The sequence below is a fragment of the Perca fluviatilis genome, chromosome 19 (genome assembly GCF_010015445.1).
Source record: "Perca fluviatilis chromosome 19, GENO_Pfluv_1.0, whole genome shotgun sequence".
NCBI lineage: Eukaryota > Metazoa > Chordata > Actinopteri > Perciformes > Percidae > Perca > Perca fluviatilis.
This window is the reverse complement of record NC_053130.1, coordinates 23,405,197-23,417,968: the sequence shown is the minus strand read 5'-3', so window position 1 is coordinate 23,417,968 and position 12,772 is coordinate 23,405,197. Positions and strand designations below refer to the sequence as shown.

Genomic DNA, 12,772 nt, shown 5'->3' with positions numbered 1-12,772 from the left:
TTCTCTTAGGAGTAAAGGTGGAGTCTGCTGTGCTGCGTGAGTTTGTGGCGGTGGCAGACGGGCCCAGGCGTGGCGTGCTGCTGTTCCCGGAGATCTGCATTATGGAGCTGAAGCTACTCGCCACTGGCTCCCCAGACCTGGAGGTTCTGAGTCATGTGTTTCACAGCCTGCTAGGTGCTGTGCATGCCAACCACCGCAATGCTGCCCTGCTCTATGAACAGGTTGGTCTGACCCCTTCTTCTTCTTCTTCTTTCTACTACTCTTAACTGCCTGAGCTGTATGTGTGTGTCTTACTTTTCTCCTCAACTGTGCTCTGAGGAATACGACTGACCCTTTGTTCTGGTTTACAGGGAGGAGTCAAAACCATCCTGTCTGGCTTTCACAACATCCTCAGCCAAACAGACCCCTCATTTACAGGTTTGTTATATATTCTGGTTTATATTTATCTGACACTGTTGGAGATTATTCATGTGTGACATGTGTGAAAACATTGGGTACACTCAGTTTGGTGCCTTCCTAAGATAGATTTTTTCCTGCTGCTGACATTTTGACTGGGTCCTCAGGGTTCAAACGTCATACTCATTCTGAATAATTGTAGTTATTCCCTGGGACATCTGTACCCAATGGATTGATTTTATATATAGAATTTGTGTTTATCTTATTTGGCATTGTAAGTTATTGCCACGTGTCTGTGGCTTTTTTCTTTTTCTTTCATATATATTTTTCGCTGAGAGCAAAGCAGGCAGTGATGCTGTTGTGTTTTTGTTTTTTTGCCTGTCGTGTTCTGGTGCATGCCCAAGTGAATGAAAACTGTTAACATAATCTGCTCTTCATTGGTCTACCTTCAGATTGCCAGGCTGTGCTAGTGGAGCTGCTGGTTGCCATGGTGAGCCAGCAAATCACAGCGGAGGAACTGGCTCTATTGATTCGCCTCTTCTTGGAGAAGACCCCACCTACTGTAAATAGCAAACTCTATCAGTCACTCAGCAATGCACTGTCAGTTTATGTTCAGGGTGTTGACACTGATAGCTTATGCTCACACTGTCAGCACAATTCATTTTTCAGCAGGAACAAGAACGTGTTTGTAATCAGGGGTTAAAGTGAAATCTGGCAGGTGGGGGAACCCTAAGACCCTAGAAAGTGTTATACACTCAAATTTAAACTTTAAAGTAACGTTTAGACTTTAACGTTTCTTACTTTAAAGTCTCTATCCACTACACAGCACTTGAAGAAAACTGTTTTAAAGCTAGTTCACCTGTTACTCTCGTTATTTCCTTCTTCCAAAACATTGGTGAAGAACACCAGAAACAATTGCCAGGAGTTGAGTTTGAATAGCGAAAACACTGGAATGGATATTTGGCATTATTTTAAACAAACGGGAAACACTGACAAGCGAAACTGCCAATTCAATTAATTTACTTTTTAAATCGAAAGTGCTGAAACACCGCTCCGGATCATTCCAGCCCACTTTAACCCCTGTTTGTAAGACACCCTTCCTGTGACACACTCTTCTCACTTCTTGGTTCTTTAAATCTTATCAACACATACAGTAACACTCCCCTCGGCTTACTTTATTCTATATACAATTAACACCAATGGGTACAGAACAGATGTGTTTCTACAACTTATTACCACAGGTCTGTGTTTAATTGGAATCCGGCAGCAGACATCATTAATAAACTGTGTTGAAGAAATAGGTTCCAAAAAGGGAAGAGAGGGGTTTATTTTTAACCATGTCAACGTAGTGACGTGAACTGTTTTCCGTCTATGAAAAAGAGACATGTCTGTAACTGCAGTGGTCACATATGATTTTTTTTTTTTTTACTCTTTTTGTACTGCTACCCAGGGTTTTCTATTTTAGAGTGTTTTTCTGCATTCTATCAAGACTCTTAGGGTTACCTTAGGTTTAATGCTGAGCTGTTTTTTAGATGGATCAGACTGTGAAAGCAATTAAACTGCTCAGTAATGTGTGTATGTCATGTTTTTCCGGGGGTTTTTTCTTCACTTAAGTTAGGGATCCAAACATATCTTAATTGTAAATATGCAGAGTAAGCACAAATCTATCAAGTGTTTTTATTTTTAATTTTTTAATCAAATCAAAAAAAAAATCTTTCTCACTCCCTATTTACTTTGTCGCCTGCAGGAGATTTTACTTAAAGGCATCCTACAAATCGTAGAAGCCAACGTGAATATAGTACCTCTTCACTTCCTGACCTTTCCAATAATCGTTGGGGCTTCAACCCCAGGAGGGGTGTCCACTGGCTCCAGACCGAACGGTGCTGCTGGAGGGAAAAGTGTTGGTTTGCTCTGGAAGGGCAAACTGTCTCCTGGGCGCAGGGAGGGGGATACCGAGTATCGACCAAGTCACCTCCGTTCCTCTCCCTGGCACATTGCTCCTCTCCACTTGCCCCTGGTAGGGCAGAACTGCTGGCCCCACATGGCTAGTGGCTTCAGTGCCTCTATGTGGCTGAGAGTGGCAGAGCAGGAGGAGAAGGATGGGGACAAAGAGCACGGTGAGCCACAGATCCTACACCAAGACCCTTTTCATGCCTTAAGTCCATACATATGAACTGGTTTTGAGATTCTTTCATCATTGTTTTCCAGAGGAGAGTAACCCGTCTGCAGCGGAGTCCCTTCATAGCTCCTCTCAGGCTGGGACGAGATTAGTAGAGGAAGGTCTCATTCATATTCTGTCCATGGGCTCCAAGGCACTGATGCTTCAAGTGTGGGCAGACTTCTCTACAGGCTCTCTCACATTCAGGTGAGCTCCGGTGTAGACTACAGTCTACTACAGATGTGTGTGATGAATGTGTTACTCTTTCTTAATCTAAATAATTTATGGACCTTGAAGTATTGTAATGTGCTGTTCCCTCAGGATTTGTATAGACCCAAACGATGAGATAAAAGCAGGACTGCTTGCACAGGCAGATTCTGGTGAGGAACTACTCCGAGCAGGCCAATGGCAGCACCTCGGCCTCACTTACGCCCAGCAGCCAGAGGGCAAGAAGAACATCCACGGCCGTGTGGTTGTCTGGGTGTGTGGCATCAGGTGAGGAACATTTAATAGCAAGGGTAATACTGTGGCAGTTCAGTTTTAAATCTGGTAAATGAGTGAACATGAGCCTTCATTAAACCTTCCCTCCGTTCCAGGAAATGTGAGGTTTCTTTGGAATACACCCTACCAAGAAAGTCCAGTTTATCATCTGACAGCAACAAAACCTTCTGCATGTTGGGCCACTGTACGCCGTCCTCCGAGGAGCTGTTGAAGCAGGGTGGACACTGGAGCATGGGCACTGTGCTTCTCTTTAATGGTAGGACCTCTTTATGCAACTGGAATCATGTGTCTGTAAGCTCTCTTTGACACTTAATCCCAGTCAGTCACTCATTACCTTTTATTATCTTACTACATTCATAGTGCAATCTGTTGTAATTCTTTATACAATATTTTTTTTAAAGATTCTTTATGGGGCTTTTCGACCTTTAATTTGACAGGACAGCTAGGTAAGAAATGAGACATGCAGGAAATCGTCACAGGTCGGATTCGAACCCTGGACCTCTGCGTCGAGGCATAAACCTCTCAGTATATGTGCGCCTGCTCGACCCACTGATCCTTTTATACAATTTGATCTGTTCCACCTCAGTGCTGCTCCCTGGTGGTACAATAATTACCAACTTCTCTCTAATAAGCATTATGTACTGTGAATATATACTGTGCATAATTGTACAGTAATGGTTTGTGTTGCAGTTATATTTCAAAACCAGTGTAGAAGTAGTGTAAAAGGATGTTGCTGGTGTGATGTGGTGGGTGTGGTGGGTGCTGTAGATTCTCAGCATTCTCTCAGGAGGTTAACTGAATACTTCTCTAATTGACTGTGAATGGCTTGCCTTTCTGCAATGTCAACGTGTGAACCCAGCTGATGTCTTCAGACAAGCATTAGCCTCTCCGCTGTTGTAGGTAACCGTTTCTTCTTGGTAAAGGAGGACTGTGAGTTTCATGAAAACAAGAAATAAAACATCAAGGTGTCAAGGGTCTCGCTTTGCGTCACTTCATATGTTATTACTTTATGGGTTATTTGTAAAATTAGTACTGTGTGTGTGTGTGTGTGTGTGTGTGTGTGTGTGTGTGTGTGTGTGTGTGTGTGTGTGTGTGTGTGTGTGTGTGTGTGTGTGTGTGTGTGTGTGTGTGTGTGTGTGTGTGAGAGAGATACCCCCCCCCCAATTCTGTTTTCCGGCTTCCACAATAACAGAAATTTGCAGTGTTTGTCTCATTAGAAGCGTAATTGTAACTCTGTTTGCCTCCATATGTCAGGATGCAGAATAGGATCTGAGGAGGCCCTCTACCTATACACCAGTGGGCCTGACCTGACCTCGATCATGCCCTGCAAATATGGCAAGCCCAGTGGGACGGTCTCCAAATTTGTCACTCTGGAAGGCCTAAAGTGTGAGCAAGTACGAGAGCTTCTGATGAAAAATACAGATGTGGACACAACAGCTTTGGTTGTAAGTTCTTTACATGAAGCATTAACTCAACATCCAAATCACAACACAAAAACACGAAATAGAAAAATAAACGTTTTATTGTCACTGTTGTTTCACCCAATTTCTGCATGTCAAAATGCAGATTGACACTGCTGTTAAACCTGTACTGTGTGATTCAAGTGCTCTGAAATTAAATCCCTGCTATGTCTCATTTATATTTTAATTTCACGGTGTATGAATAATGTTCTGTCCCAATTAGCTCTCATTAATGATACTGCACGGCAGGAAGCATTTTTTTTTTCAAAAATGGAAAAAGCTATTACAGTTAAGCTACAGCTATTTCCATAAGACTGAAAATAAATTTTCTCCCATTAATGGCTTTGTTGATAATAACTCTGCTGATAAAAGAAGAAGAGAAGGGAGTAAGTAAGAATAATGAATGATTTTCTCTCTACATTTTTATAATTTCGGTTGTGCTCTTACCAAATCTAATCCAGGTCTAAATCCATGCAAGAAATTGTAGCTCCAAACCAGCTGGCCTCCTTGCTTGGGTCTAATTGAATTTCATCAAAAAGTGCTATTAAATTGACTACAGTGAATACCTAAAACTGTAACAAAAAAGTTACGGGATGAAAGTTTTGCCTGAAAATGATTATTATGTGGATTGTGTTTCTGTATAGGAGAGCTTGGCAGTAGTGTATGCTCCCAGCAGTCCTAGAGTATACACTATCTATGAGCCTGTAATCCGACTGAAGGGTCAGGCCAAGACTGTGGTCACCCAGCGGCCGTTCAGCTCCAAGGAAGTGCAGAGTGTTTCCCTGGAGCCCAACTCCCTCAGAGCTCTGCTCCCCACTGAAACCCAAGGCCTGCAGAGCGTCCTGCACAAAATCGGAGGAACAGGAAATTTTGTCTTCCTCTTTGCACAGGTAGGAGGGGCCACATTTTTCATGGAGCTCTAGCTTAGTCAGAGAGGTCGTGAATCCCAGTTGTTGTGATATTTCTGGAATACTTTAGGTTTAGATGGATGTATTCCAGAGAGGGAAAAGTGACAGTTGGATTTAGTAAACCAGAAAACTTCAGTAGATTTGACGGATAACTCTCATCACAGCAATGTAGAAGAATGTGTATCATAATGTCACATGTTGCATTAACTTCTGCTTGTCAGCTCTTCTTCTAATACTGCTTCGCAACGGGAAGACAAACATCACAGTCACAGTCATAAACGCTCATTAATTGGATGTCATAGAAAAGAGAGATTTTTATTATTAAAATTTACAGCCAACTATTTTGATTATCGAATAATCATTTAAGTCATTTTCAAGCACAAATGCCAAACATTTAATGATTACAGCTTCTGAAATCTGAGAATTTGCTGCTTTTCCTTGTCTTAGCATTATAATAAATGTAATGTCTTCGACGTCACCTTGGGCTCTTGGAAATTATGGTTGGCATTTCTCACAGATTTCTGATGTTTTATAGACCAAACATCTAAATTACAGATTCATTAATTATGAAAATGATCATTAGTTGCAGAAACCCATTTAATTTTGAAGTCTTTATGCTGCTTCATACTAATTCATGACCAGCACTGGAAGGACATTATTTCTAAGCCCAAAAGATTAATGACAAAGAAGTATATTTAAGGCAAAAAATTACCTCATGTACTGTGTGTGTGTGTGTGTGTCTGTGTGTGTGTGTGAGTGTGTGTGTGTGTGAGACAATGTGCATTATATTGATGTAAGATTTGTGATCTGTCTTGTTGTTTTGTTAGATATTGACATGTTTTTACCCTTGTTTGTGCCCTGCCTAGGGACTGCAGATGTAAATTAGCCTAAGGCTAACTCTGGTAAAATGCATCAAATGGCAACATTTATGTTACAAATTGTACATGGTCCCTAAGAAATAAAATGAATAAGAAAATAAAAATAAAAAATAAACTCTGTAATTAGTCACGTCACTCCTCTGATGCAGACAATGTGACCTTATTAATTATGTCAGTTACAGGCCTCCTCCCTGTGTAGGATGAGGGAAGTCATATTGGTTTTGTTAAACTTGTTGTTACTACTTGCCAATACGGACCGTAGTTTATTGTCACTTTTACAGACAAAGTCTGATATTAGTTTCATATTCGGCTCGCTGTGTGCCTTTGTGAGAACACAAAAACTGTAGCAGGGACAGTGTGAAATAATGTTTTAAAATTCCATTTGCAGGCCTGCATTGTTCACATTCATGCATGTTTGTTCCGTGTCCTTCTGTTCCTCTGTCCCTCATCTCTGGGTCTGCGCTGTCAGACGGTGGAGCTGAGTGACTGTGAGAAGACCCAGGCTCTGGCCCTGAGGGTGCTGCTGTCTTTGTCCAAGTTTAACCAACACCGCATCCATGAAATGGACTGTTACCATGGATACTCAATGATCCACCAGGTCCTCATCAAGTCCAAATGCATTGTGGGATATCATATGCTGAAAGTGAGTCACACCATGAACTCTTTGCTATCTTCTGTACTCACAACCTCTGCTGATCTGTGCAGTAAAACTTATTCACTGGCACTTGTAGGTCTATTTTCTTTTTTTTTTTTTTACCATGAATCTGATCCTGCCCGACACACTGGTGCCTCTCTGAGCCAGTGTTGGTGACCCTGCTGTTACTTGACCCTCTAGCTGTGTCTGTAATTGATCTGTGTGATGGCTGTGCGCTGAATTGGATTCTGTCTGACTTGATGAAACCCTGAGCTCCTGCAGAGTCACACAGCCCCTCTGATTGCCATTGTCACTTTAGGCTTCCACATACAGTCTATTGTATAGCACAGAACTGCACTGATTAGTGACATGCATTATAATTAATATAGTGACTTATCCATTCCTATATTAAAGGATCATGCTGTATTACAGTTGTTGGATTTTTTTTTTCACTTGTGCCAGCTTTTATCTTACCTCAGTCTACCAGGGTCACAAAGGACTGTAAGATGTATTTCCACTGCAGTGAAGCTGGTCACAAATGATAGACCGTGATCAATACAGACGGGGCAGTTTAGGGAGTAAATGGTAGTGGTTTTGACAGAGTGATACGCAATCCAAAAAATGTAATGGAGAATTTATTTACTGACTCCTTGTGTCTGGGATTTTGCGCTGTAACATTGTTTCTGGAGAGAGTGATTATTAGAGAGCCATATTCTGTACTTCTAGACTTTACTGGATGGATGTTGCAGTGCACCCATCCTCATCCTGGGGGACGATGGGCAGTTCCGTTTGGACCCTGAGTCCATCGCTGTGGTGCAGGATATCGGGCTTCTCTCAGACGTCCTATTGGACTGGAAGATCTGGGCCAAGGCTGAGGTAAACGCATACATCACAGGATCAATCCTTAAATTACATTACATACCATTACATTTAGCTGACTCTTTTATCCAAAGCAACTTAACAATTGCTATATATGTTAGAGGTTGCACGCCTCTGGGTTAAGTGTCTTGCTCAGGGATACATTGATTGATGTATCACAGTGGGAATTAAATCCAGAACTCCCACACCCAAGGCATGTGTCATATCCACTGCGCCATCACCACCTCATTCACACCTCACTCATGTTTCTTCACTAGCAGGAGACATAACACAATGTCTCACAAAATTAGACTGAACATGATTAAATATAAAAACATTAAGCATGCACAAAGATGACCAATCATAATTTTAACTAGGTGATTACCATAAATTCAAATTTAAGACCACAAATAAGTTTAAAAGAAATTCTTTTGTCTCTTTTCTTTTAGTCAAATATGAAAGTACAGTTAAGGATAAAGAGTAGAAATTTTGCTCTAGATGAGCAAAACGTTTGTTCAAGTGATCATGTGATATTTTGTTGAGTGAATCTGCACATTTCGAGTTTCCCAATGTCTTTTAATTTATTAGCATGCACTCCTGATGAAGGGAAGAACGCTCAAGGCATAATCATCTAATGGAGAGCTGATAATAAATGCATACACGTCAGAAGCAACTCTCAGTGGTCACGATTTAGTTTTTTACCATGTTTTTACAAAACATTTAAAAGTAATAAATTGGTTTAAACAAGTTTTTATGCCATGACTAACCCTAACATTTAGGGAGGAACACTAATGCACTGCTAATCATGCAGCCTGGTTGCTAAACTAAACTGTTTGCAAATTAAAATAAAATCAGTTTCATATGTGTTGCATTCTGTACAGCACTATTTTACTTACTGCAAAGGAATAATGGTACTCTCAAGCCCTCCATTAAATGATAAAGAACCAGTTAATGTGTCTTCCTCTTCATTGCCATTCACTGTTTGTGTTGTTTCTGTCAGTGTGGAGTGTGGGAAACGCTGCTTGCTGCCTTAGAGATCCTCATCAGGGTGCACCACCCTTATCAGGTCTATAACATCCGTCAGCTCCTCAAGGCTGAGGTAGTGCACCGCTTCCTGCTCACCTGCCAGGTGTTACAGGTAGGTCACAAAGCTGCTGTAACAATAACCTTCATCCCTTCAGGGACTGTTACTGACCACATTATGTTTGTCTTAAGGAGCATCGGGACGAGCATCTGACCACCATCCCGCAGGAAGTCTGTATGTCATTCGTCAAAATCATCCAGGAGGTACTCGGATCTCCCCCGGACATGGACCTGCTAAAACTGATCTACAACTTCCTGCTGGCTGTTCACCCACCTACGAACACCTACGTCTGCCACACTCCATCCAGCTTCTACTTCTCACTACACATAGGTGAGGAAGCAGTGCAGTTGAAAGCAGCACATCTGTATCAAAGTGCCATTAATGTAATACACTGAGTTCCTTTGATGTCTCTTATTTGTCAGATGGGAAGCTGTACCAGGAGAAGGTGCAGTCCATTATGTATCTGAGACACTCCAACAGTGGAGGAAAGTCTGCCAGCAGCTCTGTGGTGTCACTCTCCCCAACTGTCTTCACTGATGCTCCCTATGCAGGTATCCCTGTTTCATCTGTATTACTCCAAGCACTCCAAGGCATCCTACACAGTGACTACAAACCTTCAGTTTATTGCTTTGGAAGGACATTATAAATACGAAGATCAGCAGTGTTTTTATGAGTGTATGTGTCTCCCAGCGCGAATAATTTGTTAGAACATGTTTAGAGCTGTATCAGCCCTGTTTTCTCTCTGTGATTAATTACAGTCACCAGAGTTTTATTTTAAGTACCTAATGTAAACACCATTACTTCTAGGAAAAGCTGATGCATGTGGGTTAGCTCATTATGTGTTTGAAACTCCCTCTATTCTTTGTTTTTTTGCTTTCAAAAATATTTACTCTAACTGCTGCTCTTAACAGTAGTTATTACAGAGCGCCTCTTTAGTAAACATCTTGTATATCTTTCAAACTATGCCATTTTACCTATTCTATCTGAGCCTTTATTGTTCTACTCACTTATTCAATTATGAGCCTCTCTTGTCATCACAAGCCTGCTTTTTGAATTATGTTCTTTTTATTTTTTTATAAAGCACCTTATGACTTTAGAAAAGGGCTGTATGAATGAAATACATTTGGCTTTGATACTTGCAACAGTACATTGAAATTAAACAGAACTGACATTTTGTGCACTGGCACACAGTTAAATGTACAATGTTGTCAATGAACAGTGGCAGAGCAGAATTATCTTCGTCATCATGTTATTCATCACAGCCTCAAGTCTATCAATATTACTATTTGCACTGCAAGTGTCTGCATACAAATGAGGCCCTTTGCAGCCTTCAGGTAGAAGTACAATAATTTACAAGTGCTGAATCATTTTGTTCTTTGTTCCAGGCCATGTCCACGGTCCTTCCCCTCAACATGGAGGTGATGATCAGTCGTTACGCCCACCCAGTCTGGCACCATCTCCGTACTCCTCCCCTCTACTGACCCCTCGAGTTGGACACGGTAGCTCAAATGAGGCAGGTGAGGGTGACGGGGTTTTCCTCCCCACACCGCAGGCTCTTGGCAGCACAGAGACACTCAAGAAGGGCGGAGGTGACGAGCAGCTCCTGAGCAGCTGTGAATCAGCCAAGACAATCTGTGAGTCTAAGGACATAGGGGAGGGAGGAGCCCTGCGCGCTCCTTCCATCAGCGTGGAGGAGGAGCGGGACGAGATGGCAGAGGTGGACAGCCTAGCAGAGGGCAGCATTGGGGTGGCAGAGTCTGAGGACAGGTTTGACTGGGCCAGTGATGAGGTGCCACGCCGCCCTGACAGCCTGAAAGGAATCCAGTCCTTCCAGAGGAGCCACAGCAACCTGGCCAGTCTGGGCCTGGCCTTCCCGGCTCCAAACGGCTCGTTGGCCATTGGCCGCTGGCCCAGTTCGGCTGACCGCGGCTCCATGCCTGAAGACTGGGAGAGCTACACCTACTCTCCTGGCTACGAGAGGGCGCACAGTAAGGCTGATTCCAATGAAAGGTATGCTGTAATTGTACCCTTTCACAAGGCATGCTTGTTTGAGTGTCACATACAGAATTATCTCTGTCTCTATAAAAATACTCTCAGGATGTTCTACTGTGACTGAATGCTCAATGTCACTACTAATTATAATAATATTAATTAAGTCAGCCCACATTAAACCTTGGCCAATTTATAAATGACTTACAGTGAATACTGATGGTCTCTTTCAACATTTTATCTACATGTCCATGTGGGTTTTGTTCTGGTACAAAACGTTATCAATCTGCTTGATAAAGAACAGCAGTGTATGGATTTGCATAATGTAAATACATAATTTGGTTATGGTAATAATCCTTAGCCAACTTTGGAATTAAAAATGATTTGTACTGCAATAACAGTTGAAGTTTATTTCTACCTGCCAGCCAACTGCTGTCTTAAGCCAATAGGAAATCATTAAAGGTCCCATGACATGGTGCTCTTTGGATGCTTTTATATAGACCTTAGCGGTCCCCTAATACTGTATCTGAAGTCTCTTTCCCGAAATTCAGCCTTGGTGCAGAATTACAGCCACTAGAGCCAGTCCCACAATGAGCTTTCCTTAGTATGTGCCATTTCTGTGTCTGTAGCTATTGAGGAGGAGAGAGTGTGGGGGGGGCAAGGTATTTAAAAAAAATAATATATTCTATTAAATCCTGTTTTCTAACCAAAGATGTCTGACATTAAGACATCTGATTTGATTTGTTGAATGAATTCAAGCTGTCCAGAAAACCTTTAAAAAAAAAAAAAAAAAAAAAGGTTACATTCAAATTGGGAGGTGATTGTTTTGTATTCTGATGCTTTAACCTGCAGTATGAATGAAAATGGATAAGTCCAACAATGTATCTTTAATGATATACAACTGGTTGTTGCGTGTTCATTGACAAATAGCTTCTCTTCTGACTGTTTAAGTTTTTAAATTTAACACCAGGGTGCAAAATATTCAGTATTAAACAACTTTATATAGCACTGTGCTGTGTGCAGCATTATTTTAACAGAAATGTATCCGCTGAAAGACATTGACAATCTAATAGCTTTCTCAATTCTAGCTGTGCTGGTATTGAAATACACAATACACAACAACTGACACCGCAAGACACTAATCTCAATAAATATTGTAAATAAATTAACATCCTTTATAACCTAAAATGATATAAGAATATACAGTATATATTTTCTGATCGACCAGCTGTTCATGCACAGTAATTCAGCACTAAAGTCTAAGCTGTGTTTCTCAGGTCCAGCACTGAGGACTGCCTGGTGCTGATCTGCTGTGGACTCTATGATCTTCTGCGGGGCATCTTGCTGCTGTTGCCTGACCTCATGCTTGAGGAGGTGATGGACAAGCTCATCCAGCCAGAGGCCCTCATTGTCCTGGTCAACCACTCGTCACCTCTCATCCAGCAAGGAGTCATGAAGGTTGGTTCACCATCCTCTTTGATGAGAAGCCGGTTGATCTGATTTAGCACCAGGAGTCAAACTTTACTGCAGTCATGATGCCGGAAGATAACACACAGTAGTATCTCCCAGTGAGAAATGTTTTAGCTCATTACCATTCTTAAAAGTCACATTGACATATTTGTTTTACATCTTAGAGGAGCTTTAGGCAGATTTTGTTACCTTTTTTTAACAGAGCCAGGCTAGCTGCTTCCTTCCGTTTCCAGTCTTTATGCTAAGCTAAGCTAACCGTATGCTGGCAGTATTTATCATACAGACATGTGAGTGGTATCAGTCTTCTCATCTCACTCTCGGCATGACCGCAGATAAGCACCCAAAAATGTCCAACTATTCCGTTAATCGTCTCGGTGTTATACATTTTATCCCCTGTGCCAGCGTGTTCGCAAAGTATCACAATACATTGCCGTTG

General features: G+C 41.7%; 1 protein-coding gene across 11 annotated transcripts in view; it reads left to right on the top strand.

Annotated features, from left to right (window-relative positions):
* The window catches only part of lyst (lysosomal trafficking regulator), a 73,762-nt gene that overhangs the window by 47,084 nt on the left and 13,906 nt on the right, over positions 1–12,772 (top strand). For 10 of the 11 annotated variants that reach the window (XM_039783595.1, XM_039783594.1, XM_039783591.1 and 7 more), the window contains 16 exons: positions 10–221; positions 351–417; positions 849–958; positions 2,144–2,513; positions 2,605–2,761; positions 2,876–3,049; positions 3,151–3,311; positions 4,310–4,500; positions 5,160–5,405; positions 6,771–6,944; positions 7,662–7,811; positions 8,794–8,931; positions 9,009–9,207; positions 9,300–9,428; positions 10,263–10,887; positions 12,144–12,324. In XM_039783595.1, the coding sequence (XP_039639529.1) occupies positions 10–221; positions 351–417; positions 849–958; positions 2,144–2,513; positions 2,605–2,761; positions 2,876–3,049; positions 3,151–3,311; positions 4,310–4,500; positions 5,160–5,405; positions 6,771–6,944; positions 7,662–7,811; positions 8,794–8,931; positions 9,009–9,207; positions 9,300–9,428; positions 10,263–10,887; positions 12,144–12,324 (3,284 nt within the window). The remainder of the gene's footprint in view (positions 1–9; positions 222–350; positions 418–848; positions 959–2,143; positions 2,514–2,604; positions 2,762–2,875; positions 3,050–3,150; positions 3,312–4,309; positions 4,501–5,159; positions 5,406–6,770; positions 6,945–7,661; positions 7,812–8,793; positions 8,932–9,008; positions 9,208–9,299; positions 9,429–10,262; positions 10,888–12,143; positions 12,325–12,772) is intronic. The other variant, XM_039783587.1, reaches the window with a different exon arrangement.